At 37.5% G+C, this 17,854-nt stretch overlaps 3 protein-coding genes across 5 annotated transcripts in view; 2 read left to right on the top strand and 1 right to left on the bottom strand.

Annotated features, from left to right (window-relative positions):
* The window catches only part of LOC113048471 (B-cell receptor CD22-like), a 1,131,192-nt gene that overhangs the window by 409,390 nt on the left and 703,948 nt on the right, over positions 1-17,854 (bottom strand). The gene's annotated exons all lie outside the window — the stretch shown is intronic.
* On the top strand, positions 2,436-9,752 carry LOC113048556 (fibroblast growth factor 6-like). Its single transcript, XM_026210431.1, has 3 exons — positions 2,436-3,452; positions 3,868-3,971; positions 8,370-9,752. The coding sequence occupies exons 1-3, from the start codon at positions 3,104-3,106 to the stop codon at positions 8,544-8,546; spliced, it is 630 nt and encodes a 209-aa protein (XP_026066216.1). The 5' UTR covers positions 2,436-3,103; the 3' UTR covers positions 8,547-9,752.
* LOC113048545 (fibroblast growth factor 23-like) lies at positions 14,739-16,895 on the top strand. Its single transcript, XM_026210418.1, has 3 exons — positions 14,739-15,201; positions 15,358-15,461; positions 15,998-16,895. Exons 1-3 carry the CDS (start codon positions 14,961-14,963, stop codon positions 16,427-16,429), a joined length of 777 nt encoding a protein of 258 aa, XP_026066203.1. The 5' UTR covers positions 14,739-14,960; the 3' UTR covers positions 16,430-16,895.

Genomic DNA, 17,854 nt, shown 5'->3' with positions numbered 1-17,854 from the left:
ACCATTATAATATGATGATTTGGAGCTTAAGAAACATTTCTTGTTATCAACGGTGAAAACAGTTGTGCTGATGAATATGTTTTTTGTGGAAACTGTAACTGAATTTTTAAATGTTTAAATTTTAAATTACATTTTCAGTTTAGTTTTTGTTTTATTTGAATTTGTATTAGTTTTAATATTTCTATTCAGCTGTATTTCAGTTTTAGTCTTATTCATTTTAGTACTTCAACTTCACATTGTTCTTGCTAGTTATAAGTGTTAATTTCTTTCTTAAAAAAAAAAAAAAACAAATCTCATTGACTCTAAACTTTTGAATGGCAGTCTTTATGTATTTGAGTTTATACTATGAACTTTGATTTTATTTATTTATTTCCCAGTAGTGTTCAGCATTTGTATAGCCGCCAATTTTTACATAAGTGATTTGTCAATTAATATGTGCAAAAATGTCTCCATTCAGTTTCTTTGTGAATTTTAAGAAAAAATAAAAATGTGAACAGAAGGCTTTTCCGTGTTGAATTATTGATTATCTGTGTCAGCAAGATCACAGGGCCTGACTCATATCCATCTCTGCCATTCCACTGGACACTTTTACACCAAGACTGACAGCTTTTTTTTTCTTTATCCCAAAGTGCCATCATGCAGATTGTTCTAATGCTTGGGCACACAGCTTGTTTTTAATGAAGAGCTGGAATGCAATGCAATCTGAAATGCAAGTTAAAAGAGAGCATCTGCTGCAGGGTTTTCTTCAGCAGGCTGTGGATGGGTACCACCACGCAGCTGCTGTCCTATAGAGAATGCCATTTGAGCTCTGTGTTAAATGTTAAACGTCCACTGATGCTCCTGATGTCATGTGTGAGTAATTCTCTCCTGGATTTCGGCGGCTCTCCTCAGCTGTCGTTTCTATACCACCTAAACCCATGTTAATAAAAATCTAATTGGAAGGGTTTGAAACCGCAATGGATCCAGTTTCATGTGACAACCCCGCCTCGCACGAAGCCCCCTTCAGTGACGATATCCTTCAAATATATAAAGTGCTGCTAAATGTTCTCCCTATAACCTCAAAAATCAAGTTAAAAAATTTTCATATATTCCTATTCACCATTAGAAACGGTTTAATTTATAAATCAATCATGGAGCGAGCCACAGGCTGTTGAGTCCTATCTCAGGTGAACTGAAGTGAAGTGCAGCAGATGTTTGGGTGTGCTGTAATCTGTCTGAACTTGAGATGCAATGACAGTTGAATGTGAAATGTCTGCTTTGATCTTAGTTTTGCTGTCTTATCAACATGGATGTTTGGGAATTGTGGGAATTATGCCACATGGTGGATTCACTGTTCTGTGCATCAGCTTTAATGCATGCAACCAGATTTATGTGTGCTATTAAAACAGCCTTGTCATTGTGATTCTGACAAAATCAGCAATACACTACACTGTGTGTAAAAACATTTCTTGTGAAGGCCTTGCGGTGACATCAGTGATATTGATTATGCTGCTTGTGTTGGTGCAGAGGATATTTTGCTACTGATTTGAGATTTCTTTGCTAATTAGACTGTCACTGTTTAACAAGAGCTGTAAGCATTTTAAAGACAGCTGATGACTACTCAGCTACAAAAGTTCATGTCAGGACTTTTAATTTTATTGCTATACATGCAATTCTTCAGCTAACCTGAATCACAGCTGTCAATCCTAACTGGGGATACTTAGTTGAAGTGTTATAAGGAGTAGTATTTTGTTTTATATTGTCCAAATTTACTGTATTGATATAAATGAATTTTCAATATATATATAAAACCAGATAAAAGTTTTCAAAATGTGTATATATCTCAGTGAATATATATATATATATATATATATATATATATATATATATATATATATATATATATATATATATATATATATATATATATATATATACAGAATATATATATATATATATACAGAATATATATATATATATATATACAGAATATATATACATTTACAGAAATGAAAATAAAAATGTAACGAATTAAAATAAATTTAGTTTTTTTTACCTTTGTTTTGATTTAACTGGAAGTAAGCAAAATTATAGTAAAAGTATAAGGATGATTTAGTAAAATTCTATATACACATTTTATGGCATAGTAGGCTACATTGTCCTGATATGTGTTGATTTAGAATTAATAATTAATTTTTGTTTCGTATTCCAGAGGAACCAGGCAACTGAAATAATTGGCGCTTTTCACGCTGCCAACAACAGAGTCGCTACAATCTCTCTCTGCGCACCTGGAGAGCCGCGCAACTACGCGCAGCATCTGCTGACGTCCAGACATTGCGCACGGTCCGAGCATTCTTGAAGGTGCGTTTTGCACAGCATCATCGCCACAAGATCCACAGAGGCAGCCTCCCGGAAGATAAAAACCTCAGGCTGCCCCATGCACGAGACGCGGAACGTTTTGATCGGCACGCATTGATGGAGCGCAGTATTCCGGAATCAGGTCGTTGTGTAAACTTCCTGCACAAACAGCCTGTGACAGGGGTGCCATTGCACTCCGGTGACAAGTGCACTGTTTTTATACTATCCTTCTAAATAAGGAAACAGGGCTGTCAGACATATGACCACCGTCCCGATTTGGGCGCTGCCAGAGTGCCCATCGCATCCCATGATCGCGCGCAAGCCGTCCAATAAGGCTCAGCATGCGACCCCCATTTCACAAGTGGAGTGCCAGCAGCGTCCCATCATCATCAGTCTCTCCAGTTCTTCCTATCCGCTCGCAACTTTCTCCCTCCCGCTCTCTCCTCCCCCCTCCCCTAATATGATGTCATATAAGGATGAGGGTGGCTTCTGAGGTGAGATAGGGATTTTGTTGAGAGGTATTCTCCACGACTCGAGGCTTTGGAGCTGCAAAACATGGTCATCACCACCTTCTCCAGCTCAAGTCGTGTCTCCGCGCTCTCTCCCCGTTCTTCCGCCGCTCTCATCTCGGGCCACCGTCGCATGCCCGAAGTCCTGACCTGCCTCGCTAAATTAAGCCTGCACCACCATGCCGAGGGAAGAAAAACTAGAAGAGGGGTATTTTTAGTGCCATTAATTTTGACCACGTGCCCCGAAGGTAAACCCGATGGCCATTGCGCAAAGGCTCCTCATCAGTATGGCCTGCGAGGCCAACGCGCAACACTGGCCAAGGACTGCTATTCTGCTTTTAGGATTGCTCCTAGTTGGGATTGTGTCCTCCAATCCGCTTCCGAGTAGGACTAATAGGACAACTTTACTGGAGAAGCGATGGGAGAGCCTCTTCTCCCGCTCCGTGCTGGGGATCTCTGGAGAGAGACCAGAGGCGAACTGGGAGAATGACTATTTGCTGGGCATCAAAAGAGTGCGGAGGCTGTACTGCAATGTAGGCATCGGGTTTCATCTTCAGGTCCTCCCAGACGGCAAGATAAACGGTGTACATAATGAGAACCAGTACAGTGAGTTCACGGAATAATGCAATAATTAATTGCGCAGAGCTTTTTATTCTTTGCAAGCGACACTTGTCTTTGGAGGCAAACACAAATCTATTAAAACACAGACACACACGCAGTATCCCCTAGTGCTAAATATCTGCGCTGTACTTAAACATGACATGAATGCTGGGACGGATATAGATGCCAACTTATTTTTACACCGGCTCCTTGTGCGGCCCAGAAGTACATGCACGACTCTCAAAAAGTGCGAGGGATGTTCGTCTTTCGGCAATAATGTATATAGTAGCCTATTGGCGCAAGTGGCTATTTGCGCATCCACTATTGGCACCTGCAGAGGTTCCACCCACCGCATGCCTTGTTGTTGTAAGTCACGCGGAGCCGCTGTATTGTGTGTAACATGCTTGTTCTTTTTGATCAGGTCTCATAGAGATCTCCACTGTGGCCAGAGGAGTGGTTAGCCTGTACGGTGTGAAAAGCGAGCTGTTTGTCGCAATGAATAACAGAGGAAGGTTGTACGGAACGGTAGGTGTGCGCAGCCGTGTCGCCGTGTTCTTTCTGCCTGCATATGCGACGAGGCTTTGCATCCCCAAAACTCGAGTGCGTGTGTGCGTGTGTGTGTTAAACAGGTGATACTTCCATTGTGCGTTTTCAAGTAATTCATGAACCATGCATTTGGCACGTGAGGGAGTCGCGCGACTAATAATAGTGTTTACGTCGTGTGCTGCATTGAAAAATCCATGCCTTATAAATATAATGTGCTCTGGTTTGTTGAAGCAGTACGTTTGCCACAGCTCCACTGCTTTTGCTAATTATTATTAAGCAGAGCATTAGACCCAGGCACAGCGCCAAAGTGGCTTGCAAGCACGAGTAAAGGGGTTTATAATAACTGTTTGCAATTAGCCTAAACTAACGACTCATTCTTTTATATCAGCTGGTAGCTGTAGGTTATTAGTAGGAATAGACACATTCTGCTTAATTGCAGTTTTCATCTTGTTTTACACACTTTCTGGTAAACTAGGCCACTGAGATAACTGGGAAAATGTACATATTAACCTAAATTCACCGTATTTTGTGTTAAGAGTGTATATAAAAGTTCCCTCAATAAAATATGTGTGCATAAATTGAAATATTTTGTTTTGAACTGTTAATAGCTGTAGTGATTATTTAGTTTGTTCTTTACACAAATGATGTGTGATTTAAAGTGTCTGCAGGTTTACAGGGTAAATGATACACTTGGCAGTCTGGAGTTAGGCACAGGTGTGACAAGCGCAGTGCAACACCGGTCCTTTGGGGCCCATAGCACGGCAGCTCTATCCAAAAACTGCAGAGCATTTCAAGAGCATCTTCTGGAGAAGCAGAGATAAAGTAGACACCACAGGCCTGTCTTGCAGTGATCATTAAAGTGTTTTTATTATTTTTATTTAAAGGACTGTTTAGCTCAGGTATTAGGATCAGATTAATGCTACAGGTTAAGTGTTTACTTGAATAGCCTGACTCACCTGAAAGACTCTTAGCAAGTTTGTTCAGTATGTTGACTGTTAGGGTTAATGAGAGAAACTGATCAGTTCAAGATGTTATGTATTTGCACTTAAAGTCATGTGCAAAACTGTTGTTATTTATGAGTTATGAGTTAACTACTAACTACTTCAGCAGAAGCATCATTTATTTGCTCAAGATGTTTGACTAACTAAAAGTCATTAAGGCAATTATAGTTGTGCAGGGTTATATCATAGCGAACTAAAACTAAAAGCACACATACAAAACATATTTGTAACTTGAAACAAAATAAAATAAAATACAAAAACCCTGAAGCTTATTTTATTTCAGCTAGTTGCCAAAGCAAATTTGTCATTTTCATTTTGAAATAGGTATAATTGAAACTATGTGGCCATATACAAAAAACCCTAAAACAACAAAATCACTTAAATTTTAACCAAAATTAAAATTAGATTAGATTAGATTCAACTTTATTGTCATTATGCAGAGTACAAGTACAGAGCTAATGAAATGCAGTTAGCATCTAACCAGAAGTGCAAGAATATAGTGTTTTATATACATAAAAGTGCAGAGTAAGTAAAGCTATGATATACAGAATGTACAGTGGAGTTGCTATATACAGTATTGAGCAGAGTATATACAGATTATAAATATGAATGCAATGTAGATATTGTATGTACATTATGAACAGAGCAATGAAGGATTATATATACATTATGAATAACAGGAACGTGAGAACAGTGGTTATAAATACAGTTGAATGAGTGTGCAAAGTATTGTTGAACAATCTATTATATGCAAAATAACAGTAGTGCAATGATTTTTTGTAGAAATAGTCTACTGTGCTTGTACAGTAACCACTTAGACAGTTTATAGTGTAATGGATTTAACCATGTGCAGTCTGTGCAAAATATGAGTAGTGCAATACATGTATGTAAAGTACTGTGACCAGTGCAGTAAAAGAGCAGGTGCAGGTTAGATAGGTGGTGCGGCATTCAGAAGTGTCACAGCCTCAGGAAAGAAGCTCTTCCTGAGCCTACTTGTTCGAGAGCGTAGGCTTCTGTAACGCCTGCCGGATGGAAGGAGGGTGAAAAGTCCATGGTTTGGGTGAGAGACATCCTTGATGATGTTTCTTGCCCTGCCCAGACAGCGCTTCTGGTAAATGTTCTCGATGGATGTTAACTGGGTGCCGGTGATCCGTTGAGCAGTTTTCACCACCCGCTGGAGTGCTTTGCGGTCAGATGCGGAGCAATTGCTGTACCACACTGAGATGCAGTTTGTAAGTATGCTCTCAATGGTACAGCGGTAGAATTCAGCAAGGATCCTGGGACTGAGGTGAACTTTTTTAAGGCTCCGTAAGAAATAAAGGCGCTGCTGAGCCTTTTTGACCAGGGTGGAGGTGTTTAGGGACCAGGTGAGGTCATCTGAGATGTTGATGCCAAGGAACTTGAAACTTGACACACGCTCCACTACAGCTCCGTTGATGTAGATGGGTGTGTGTGCATGATTCCTAGTCCGCCTGAAGTCCACAATGATCTCCTTTGTCTTCTGGGTGTTTAGTTCCAGGTTGTTGGTGGCACACCACACAGCCAGGTGCTGCACCTCATCCCTGTAGGCTGACTCGTCGTCATCCTTGATCAGACCTACCACCGTGGTGTCATCTGCAAATTTGACTATGGTGTTGGAGCCATAAACAGGAACGCAGTCATGGGTGAATAGGGAGTACAGGAGAGGGCTCAGTACGCAGCCTTGTGGCACTCCAGTGTTCAGGGTGATGATGGAGGAGGAGAGGTTATCTAACTTAACAGACTGAGGTCTGTTAGTCAGAAAATCTAGAATCCAGTTGCAGATGGGTGTGCTGATTCCAAGATGGCTGAGCTTGGAGATCAGCTTGGAGGGGATTACCGTATTAAATGCAGAACTGAAGTCTATGAACAGCATTCTCACATGTGTGTTCTGACTGTCCAGGTGGGTGAGGGCAGAGTGAAGTGCCGTTGAGATGGCATCCTCAGTTGACCTATTGTTGCGATAGGCAAATTGGAATGGGTCTAATGTAGCAGGGAGACAGGCTTTTAAGTGGGATGCGACCAGTTTCTCAAAGCACTTGGCAATGATGGGGGTGAGTGCAACAGGACGGAAGTCGTTAGGGACCGATGCAGTGGAGTGCTTCGGTACCGGCACGATGGTGGAGGTTTTGAAGCAAGTGGGGACAGTTGCTTGGGCCAGGGACAGATTGAAAATGTCCGTGAAGACCTCAGCCAGCTGCTCTGCACAGGCTTTAAGCACACGACCAGGTATTCCGTCAGGGCCAGCTGCTTTCCGTCCATTCACTTTACGCAAAGTGGAGTAAACATCTGATGTGGAGAGTGTGAGAGGCAGTTCACTGGGTTGATGCTCAGTTTTGAGTGAGATCTCCTTATTATTTTTATCAAAACGAGCATAAAAGTGATTGAGCTCGTCTGGGAGGGAGGCAGAGCTGGAGGGGGGCACAGAGTTAGGTAGTTTGTAATCTGTGATAGAATGTATGCCTTGCCACATACGCCGGGGGTCTGAAGAATTGAAGTGTTCTTCAATCCTCTGTTTATGTTTGAGTTTGGCCTGGCAGATACCCTTCCTCAGGTTGGCTCTGGCTGAGCTGTAAGCCTCCTGGTCACCAGACTTGAAGGCTGCATCTCTTGCTCTGAGCAGAAGGCGAACCTCTCTGTTCATCCAGGGCTTCTGATTAGGGAAAATTTTTATTTTTTTGTGTGTGGTCACTCTACTCACACATGTGTTGATGTGCTCCAGGACAGAGTTGGTGTAATTGTCAATGTTGATCCGGGAGTTTGTGGTGGCCTGGGCAGCAAACTCACTCCAGTCTGTGTGCTGGAACTGATGTTGAAGAGTGGAGTCTGCACCTTCCAGCCAGATTTTAACAGTCCTTATTGTAGGTTTCACACTTTTGATGCGAATGGAAATTAAAAAAGAAAAGAAAAACTTATTCACAAATATAAAAATATAATAGCATCTGATACCTAAATAATACATTATTTCTTATTTTCATTTAGCTTGATTGATGTACTAACACAATTTATAATAAAACGAATAAAAATGACAAAAAACAAAACAAAACAATAAATCACTTAAACTTCAACCAAACGTAAAAATTAATTGTTTATATATATATATATATATATATATATATATATATATATATATATATATATATATATATATATATATATATATACTAAGGTAACAGACATTTTCTCATTTTAATTTAAATGAATGTACTAAAATCAAATAAAAATGTAAAGATTGTAACTAAATTCAAATGAAAAAAAAATCTTAAATCATAATCAAAAAATCATCTCAGTGATACTAAATACAGATGCATCTGACTGAATGTTGGTTTTCACATTCCTTCTGTTCTTTTTCTTTCAGGCTACCTTTAAAGATGAATGCAAGTTCAAGGAGACCCTGCTGCCAAATAACTACAATGCCTACGAGTCCTCCGTTTACAAGGGATTCTATGTCGCTCTCAGCAAACACGGCCGAGTGAAGCGAGGCAACAAGGCCACCACCGCCATGACGGTCACCCACTTCCTCCCTCGAATATGAGCAGACTCTGGCAATACTTCTTCATTTGCACTGATCTCCCAGAGAGAGCTGAAAACTGACTCACAAACATACAATCAACTGCAAGAATATCACCAAAATAGTACTTATGCTGTTTTTTTATATGTATATTTGGATAGGTCAGCTTTTTATTAGAATCTCTGAATATGTTATCCGTCGCTGCTTACTTCTTTTATTTAAATATACGATTGATTATGGATGTGGAGGCTCTCCCAGCTTTCCCTTCTGTAATCAGGTGCTTGCCAAGAATCAAACAGACTTTAGGATGGATTATTGAAGTCCTCCACTGCTTTTTACAGTGAAATTATGTTTTTTATTACCTCGAAGAGCTACCTAGATTGTTTAAAAGGATGCATGAAGTTATGCTTGTTATTTTTAGTTCCATCTGAGCCGACACAAGCATAACAGGTATTTATTTTTTTATCTTTGACTTTGTTTTCTTTCTGTTGTTCTCATGCTGTGGGTTGTGTGAGCACTTATAAGGAAGCTGATCTCTCTTGCTGCATGTCACGCTGAGGTGCCTTGGCATTCCCACGCACTGTCCCTTTAACATGCATGCTCTGAACGCCCCGGGGTGTCAGAAATAGGGCTGATATGTTGGCCAGGGCCCCGCGGGGACTGTCCCACAAGGGCCCCAGAAAGGGGCGAGGGGGATGGGTGTGCATCTCTGCTTTATTTTACTTTTCTCTAATTAGAGAACACTGCATGAGATGCGAGTGCGGCTTGTAAACACTGGTCATCTCTGGTGTTCAGCATCATCTGATGTTGACTCAGAAATTAGGTGTAACTTTAGCCCCTTTCACATGATAATCACAGTAAATTGTCGTAAAAATTACTAGAATTATTTTTCCAGTAAGCAGTGGCTTTGTACTTGTAAGAGACCATTCATACATCAGTTCCAAATTACCGGTAAACTCAGTCATCGGAAATGACGCAGTAATTTTTCTTCATTGGCTTGTATGTGGAGATGTGTTTTAGTTTAACTATCTTTTCAATTTGATAATTTTTTTTTTTTACTTCTCAGTGACAAGCGTAAGAGGATTATTATGGAAACCTGTTTCCTCCACACACAAAAAAAGGTAATTGCATCTTTTTATCTCATTTAATATAGACGTTTTTACTTGTAATAGCGAGTTAATGGCTAGTAAACATTTCTCAATTCTGAGAAATAAATGTTATTTGGAAAAAATTCAAAATTGTAAGATTTAAATAAAATTGCAATGAAAAAATTAAATTTGTGAGGCAAAAACTCTGAATTGCAAGAAAGTCTGAATTTTGAGTTTATTCGCAAATTTGAAAACATTCTGTGAAAAAAAGTTGCAATTACCTTTTAAATTTGTTTGTTCCCTGACAAACAGGTTTAAATAAATAATCACACATATAATAACACAATAAATAATGTTTTTACTCTTATAAACACAAAATGCTACACGATAGTAACCAAAATGCTGCTAGAACTGACTTACTGGTATTTTTTTTTAAAGTTGCCACGTGATCTCTGAATTGTAATTTACCAGTAATTTTCAGTAAAGATGTGTGAAAGGGGCTATTATCTTTTCTAGTCAGACCCCTGCTGGAGCTTTGAGGCTGTACATTTTATTTCTGAACTAGACTGTTTTTGCAATCAAAATGTTTTTTTTTTTTTTTTTTTAAGAAAGAGAGAAAAAAAATTAAAAAGTGAGAAATCTACAGGGGAACTGATGCAAGCGCACACTGAGAATGTTAAACATGGCTGGTTCAATTATATTATTGCTTACCACAGGTTTATCTGAACAAAAGGAGCACTTGAAAATAAGCTTTAAGTGTTGCTGTGAATGAGAATGTATTCTAAACCAACGACAATACTGTAAATACTGACTGTACGCTGAAAACGCCAGTAGCCCTAAGCTTTGTTGCTTGTTGCTAAAGGCACACTGCCATCAATGATGGTATTTGATTCAAGGGAATATGTGCTGTATATGTTTATTGATTTTTGCTTCTGGTGTGAGTGTATGTGTGTGCACCTGTCCATGTGGATGCCCGTGTGTGTGTGTGAATCCTGGTCAAGGCAGTCGAGTCATGCTCTTTCCTGTTATTGTAGAGGCATTGCAGTGACACTCACCGCTGCTGCTCTGTGTTAATTACAGGGCAGACGCCGTGTGACTGCCAAACTGAGGGACGCTCACTGTTTTTTATGATTTTGGTATGTCTGCCTTTGTTTGCATCAGTTTCTGTCACAAAATGTGGCCCCACCCTGCTCTTGAACCTTTACCTCATTTGGTATTTCCGGGCAAAAATGTTTTTGAAAACTTGCCTGTTAAAAATAGCTTGTAAGTCTCTCATTAACACTGTTATCACCAAATCTTGGATTTGTTCTTTTTCTCGACTTGTTTTCTTTCAATTGGCACAGGTTTTTATTTATTTCTAGAACTGATTGGTTGTATGCCTCATTGATCTGAGCTTATACACCTAAGTTTTCGAGAAAAAAAAAATTTGTGGATCACTTTGGCACTGGTCACTCGAAAGCTGAGGTGCATAAACTCAGATCAATTATTCCTATTGTTCGTTTGGTTGTTTTTATTTTATTTCTATAGCACAATTTAATTTAAATTGATAAGAAGATTAAATCCATTATTTGGCGATAATATAGCACAACGCGAAATTGATAAGCTAGGTTGTTCATTTTAGTGGTCGAACTACCAAAAAAGTACAAACATCAAAGGAATGATGCTGTTTTACAAAACAGTTCAATCTGTTTGGAGTATGTGGGGGTGGAATACCTGAGCAGAGGCCACACTGGGGACGTCTTCCTCGCACATGGATAGTCTTGTAAAAGACACGATGCACAGAAGCCTTGAGATTCCAGTAGTAGCTAGGGTACTTTATGGTTTTCCATCCAACTTTAGTCCAAGGTCATAGCCATGGAGTTGAACTGGTCGAAAACGTCCGTCCAAGATCTTGTACCCTTTTCTCAAGTCCATTGTGGTCTCATGGTCATTTGTTTGGATCCATGCTGTATTGCTCTGTCGGGTGAATTCCAGTCATTTTAAAAAGAAATCATGGAGTTGGTTTCCCCACACAGATTTGATTATGCGAATTTGCGCTGGACAACAGAAAGTTGCTTGGTTGTGAGCTGTGCTTCATGCATCTCTACACTAAATGGATCTTATTTTCTCACAATATTTTGGCTAAAATTTAGTCAGCGTGAAACCAGAATCATCCCTATTCACTTTCTTTACATTGTCTTATTGTGCATTGGTCTTATAGCTATTTATGAATCCACATTATTCCAAAGAAAAAAAAGTTTGTGTCTGTAATATGTTAGTAAAATTATAATCGGACACTTATCATGATTAAAATCAAGTTTCTAAAATTGTGTTTTTCCCATTATATATCTGCTTTCACTGAGAAGTTCATTGCAATAGAGGAGTAAAATTGGTTACTGTTTCATGTTAACTTTAAGCATCTGAAGCCAAACCATGAATCCAGACAAATCCAACTTGATCTCATGAGAAAACATATTTTACATGGTGGCGATTTCATATTAATGTAATTTGTACAAACAAAAGTGGAATAGCATGAAGCTAGAAGATTCACTCCTAAATCAAACCAACAGGTTGTATGAAAATGAACCAATACAAAATTAGCCACCAATTTGGCAAATAAATAAATAAAACAGCTATGAATTGAAAAGTATGAAAAGTAGCTCACAGTCACAGCTTAATTTAACGATGGCAGTGCAAGCTAACATTTTGGCTTTTGTTTTGCAGAAGCAAGTAAAACTTTAGTAACTAAAGAGTAATGGGTTTGGCAGACTGGTACTAAAACACTGCAAGTCAACCTCTATAGTGCTATTTTAATACAGTATGTCTTTTGAATGTGTTATAAAATCTAGAGCACTAATGAAGCATTAAGAATATCTGGGAGACAAATGAGCTGTTTCTTTCATTTGTGTCCTGATTGTAACAGCACCATCTTAAGTCTGTGAAGAATGAGTGATGTGCATGAACATTTGGGAATGGGAGCCATCTCATCTGCTGATATATGTCGCTTGAATTTATAGCAACAGCTGTAAAAATGTTTATTGGGCATAGAATATAGACACCAGTTTCCTGGTACACTCTGGATGAGAAAAAAGTATGTGCATGAAGGACTGCAAGCTGTCACAGTTGAATCCTCTTCACACATGCAGGGAGGGTTTCGGGAATCTTCTGAGCACCGGAGGCATTAGAACGGGATGCAAGTTCATGACTTTGCAGAGTCTTTGTTTTGAAATGGCTTTGTGTGTTGCTGATCCTGTTAACAGTGAAGACCCCGTATTTGTGAGGTGTCATTAATCATTTAGTGTGATTTTTTTGCTTTTTCTTTTCACATTTCACATTTTCCACTGCATACTAGGTAATTACTTATCTATTTTCTCTGTTGAAAATGGCATCCAAAAATGGTATGCAGAATTCAGTACTGACTATTTTTTTTAATTTATTTTTTTACATTATACACACATATACATATAAACTAAATTATATTTAATAAAATATTACAAGAATATATAATAAACTATTAAAATAAATATATTTATAGTATTTTAATTATTTATTTTAATAGTACAGTATATATACTCATTATTCTCAATTTTTTCTAATTCATTTTGATTATCAGCATTTTTCATTTTGCACATCAGTCAAATCCAGGATTTTGTGTGGCTGTATTTTCTCTTTGTTTAAAAGTTTTGTATTTCTGTATGCTTCTGCCTTAGTTTTGATTTATTGTAGAGATTTTTTTGACAGGAAACTGAGGATTTACTCGTGTTTCTGAGAACAAGCACTGATGTTATGTATAAATACAAATATATTTAAGAAAAATATTTTTTTTCCTTTAATTTTCTACGTATGTGCTGTGCACAGCAGTTGAATCATATTCATGATGTTAATAAAACTATTTTCTTTACTTTTTTCCACTTTTTTTTCATATGCATGTGTATTTTTTCACATTTTAATTATGCTCAAAGTAACAAGTACAGTGAGCAGTCATGCACAGTGTGCCCGAACTGATTTTGTATTTATTTATCTAGAAATAACAGAATGTTACACTCATACAGGATCATGAATATGACATGACAACAGTTCAATAAACTACTTGCAAGTAATTCATAAACTTATTTCTCTGTCATGGTTATTTGATGTTTTTGTCTGATTCATATATGCAAAACATGAAATCCCTTGGATTTTTTTTCATAATGTTAAAAGTTATAAAATGTTTACCTTTTTGAGAGATAATTAATACTTCTCCAAGCCCAAATTGTGGTTATTGCTCCTGATATAAAACATTTTTTAAATAAATAATATGATTATATTATTTTAATATATTATAAAGTTTACAATCGTTAATTTGTTATGTATGTTGATATATCATATTATATATTAGCCGATATTATTTATGAATAATGGAAATTATTAATTATTTTTTATATTATAATTATGTATATATTTGTCTATTAGACTTGTTATTATTGTTTAAAGCTTTTGGTATATGTGGGTTTGCCTCTTATCTTGCAACACATTTATTGTGTTTGTATATATATATATATAGGAAATGAAATGAAATGAAATGAAATGGTGTTGCACACATAAGCTATACTCATGTTGGGACAATTTTTGCTGCGTTACTTGTTCGTGAATGAGTCACAAGTTCCCTCTGCTGGCCAACTTGAGGAAGTTCAGATTGGGGTCATACTATATTTCCATTATGTTGACATTTATTCGTCTGAAAGACGTTTTTATCCAACTCTCCGTTCAGTATATCATGCATTTAATAAATTATCAGAAAAAAAAAGGTACAAAACAGTCACTGGGGACCCTTTAAAAAAGTATATATTTGTTCTTTAAAGTAGGCCAGCAATATGTGACATTGTGGAGTAGATAAGGTAAAAAGATGTACCTTTTAACTTTTCTGTCTTAAGATATCGCCCTAGTAATAGCTTTGTACTTTTTCTATAGGTTAGGCCTATATATCCTAAATATATAGGCTAAATAAATGCACATATTTACTTATACACCATAGCTTGATTTAACATTTGAGAGACATTGGGAGACAACCAAAATGATTCTCATATGCACAAAAACTATTAAAATGCATTCTTGTTTTCAGTTTTGTTTAGACACCAAGACGTCATAGAAAGCCAAAGCTGTGCCAAATTGACAAAGCCAATTATGGTTTACCAGTCAATTACCCTGACAACAAACAGAAGGTGGACATGTTGAATCCGCCTCCTCACATCCTCTGGCTCTGCGGGCGAGTGTTGCGTAAAGGAGTGGCACAGGATGCGTTTAAATAGCTGCACTCACCAACTTTCACGCATCACAACTTCTTCAGCGCTGCACGCTGCTTTTACGCATCGATACTTTGCGCTCTGTGAAGATGCGTTGCGCACTTTCCAAACTGCACATGCTGCGCTCTTCTGTCCTTGCGCTGTGGATCGCGGCTCTCCAGGGATTCAGACCTGCGGATGCTGCACCTAACCCCTCTCCCCTCCTGGGCTCCAATTGGGGGAACCCGCGGAGGTACATCCACCTTCAGACCACTTCGGACTTAAACAACTTCTATTTAGAGATCAGCCTGAATGGACACGTGCGCAAAACTACAAACCGGGGGTCCTATAGTGAGTATATTTTTTTGACCAGCTTAATATCCATATTTAGAATATTAGGCCAGTAAAATAAAAATCAAGACCTCAAGGAATCAAAAAAATAATAAAATAAAATAAATAAATACTGTCCTTCACAGCCTGTTCCTCTTTATATTCTGCGCTCAACAGGTGTCATTTTATTGAAATCAGAGAGCAGAGACCGTCTGGCAATATTTGGAGTGAAAAGTAACCGATTTTTGTGCATGGATGCAGGAGGAACTCTTTTCACTTCTGTAAGTATTCATCTATTGTAAACAACATTTAAGTTTAAAACAAGGTGGGTATAAAAAGTAATTTATAATCGTATTTAAGCTATTCATATTTGTACGGTTATATGCAGTCAGTGCATAAAATGGTGACTTAAAAATGGTAACACTGAAGTTTAATGATAACTGAAGTTTTTCAAGTCAACAATATTGAGTAGGCTACCGAAACAACCGAAATACTTTAATTGATGCCATACTAAATGTTATGGGTTAAATAAAAATTTAGGCTAGGCTAATATCTACAAAAGTTATAGCCCACACTGTTGAACATTTTTTTCTTAATTGTTAACAGTAAGTTTTTTTATTGTGAACATAGATCTGATCCATTAATTACCTAACGCTGATGTTTTTTTTGTTTGTTTGTTTGTTTGTTTTTTTGTTAACCGATTTCAGATTTGCTTTTTACATGCTAAAACATTGATGTAAAAAAAAGTATGACGCTATAGATAAATCAAATAATTTTGATTCATTATCTAACTATTTGTACATTTTTATGTCTTTAGACGGTTTGTAATAAGGAAGACTGTCTTTTTCACCACAAACTTTTGGAAAACCATCGTGACGTGTATTACTCCACTAAGCATGGCATACTGCTTAACCTGGATGGGGTGAAACAGGTGTTCATAGCAGGACAAAACCTCCCCCAGTCGTCTCTCTTCTTATCCGAGAAGAACAGTGTTCCACTGGAGCGCCTGCAGCACCGGGAGAGGAGGAACCGGCAGGTGAACCCATCAGACCCGCTGAACGCGCTCCGGAACGGAGAGGCGTCGGACTCCAGAGCTGCTCAGGAGGACGATGGGGACTTGGACTTTGAGCCGTCAGAGGGTCTAAACATCTCCAGGGAAAATCTGGTTTCCCCTTCCGATGATGACCCGTGGGATCTTCTTCACGACACGAGCCCCGACAGTCCCCGGATTTCAGCAGTTGTCGGATAAAGTTACAGATCCTCCGTGGCTTGACTGTTGAACCGCTGCTTTGCGCAAAGCCGACGCGCCAGCGTTTTCATCATAAATAAGTGTTTTTAAGGACATATATATTTCAAATCAATTTCACGTGTGCATTCTTAAAAATAAAGGTTCCAAAATAGGCTAAAGGTTTTTTTTTTTTTTGTGTTTTTTTTTTTTTTGCAGTTCCATTAAAGAACCATTATTTGGTTTCCCAAATAAAAGTTATTAAAAGAACATTTCTAAGCGTGAAGAACCTCTACTATAAAGAACCTTTGTTCCTCCATGGAAACTTGTCGGAACCATCAGTGCCAATGAGGAGCCTTTAGTAGCTATTTCTGGAGATCTACAGGTTATTTAGGCTGTTTTGTCTCTGCATCTCACCAAACCTGAACAACCAAAACCGTTTTTTTTCATCATCATGAATTTGTCTTTGGTGCTGGACACCACCTGTGGAAAACAGCCAATGTATTTATTTATTTAATAATTACATGTTTTATTTATGGTATTTATATGATTGCTTTAAGTGTTAGATAGTATGCAGTGAAATGTTATACCCGTTTTAAATAAATACAATTTTGTTTATTGATTAAAGAATATATGTTCTTCTATTTATTTGTGTATTATTTGTCTTCAATAGGGAGTATTTGATTCAAATACTTCATCAGTTTATCGCTTTTTAGTTGCTGAAAATCTAGCCGCTTTTAAACTGACTTTCCCTTCATTAGAGGCGAATAATAAACACTCAGAACCAATCTGAGATATCAGTCTCTAAAAATAAACCTTTCCACATTCCCTTTTGTTTCCAATGTCAAACGCAAAGGTGACTGCTTTAGGATGAAATGACTTAGAGTCATCCTTTAAGTTATAGACCTATAGACGCTATAGACCTGCTTATAATAAAAGAAGATTTATTAGACAAGTTGATTTGAGGATTGTGTCTTGAATTAAGGCAAGACACCGCAGGTGAATAAGGTAAACATTTTAATCAGCTATCCCCAGTTGATTTATTACAAATTTTCTGAAGTTATTTTAAACATGCAAATGATGCATTGTCTAATTAAATATGCACACATTTCTAGAATATATATATATATATATATATATATATATATATATATATATATATATATATATATATATATATATATACATATATAATATTTTTTATATATATAAAATTAGGTTTAAAAAGCTTTTTAGGTAAAAAAAAAAAAAAATCCCTCTGTAAAAAACATCCAGAATGTGGGTGAGGACATGATTTTTGGCTCAGATGCAAATAACTTGTAACAAACAATTAAATTGTGAATTTTGGATAATTTATATTTATTAGACTGAAGCAAGACATGCATGGATGCCCCAAAGCCCCAAACCTCAAAATATATAATAGGCCTGTAGCCTGTATCACAGTCAGAC

The sequence above is a fragment of the Carassius auratus genome, chromosome 29 (genome assembly GCF_003368295.1).
Source record: "Carassius auratus strain Wakin chromosome 29, ASM336829v1, whole genome shotgun sequence".
In the NCBI taxonomy this organism is placed as follows: Eukaryota; Metazoa; Chordata; class Actinopteri; order Cypriniformes; family Cyprinidae; genus Carassius; species Carassius auratus.
The sequence above is the reverse complement of the archived record's forward strand: the minus strand, read 5'-3'. Positions and strand labels throughout refer to the sequence as shown.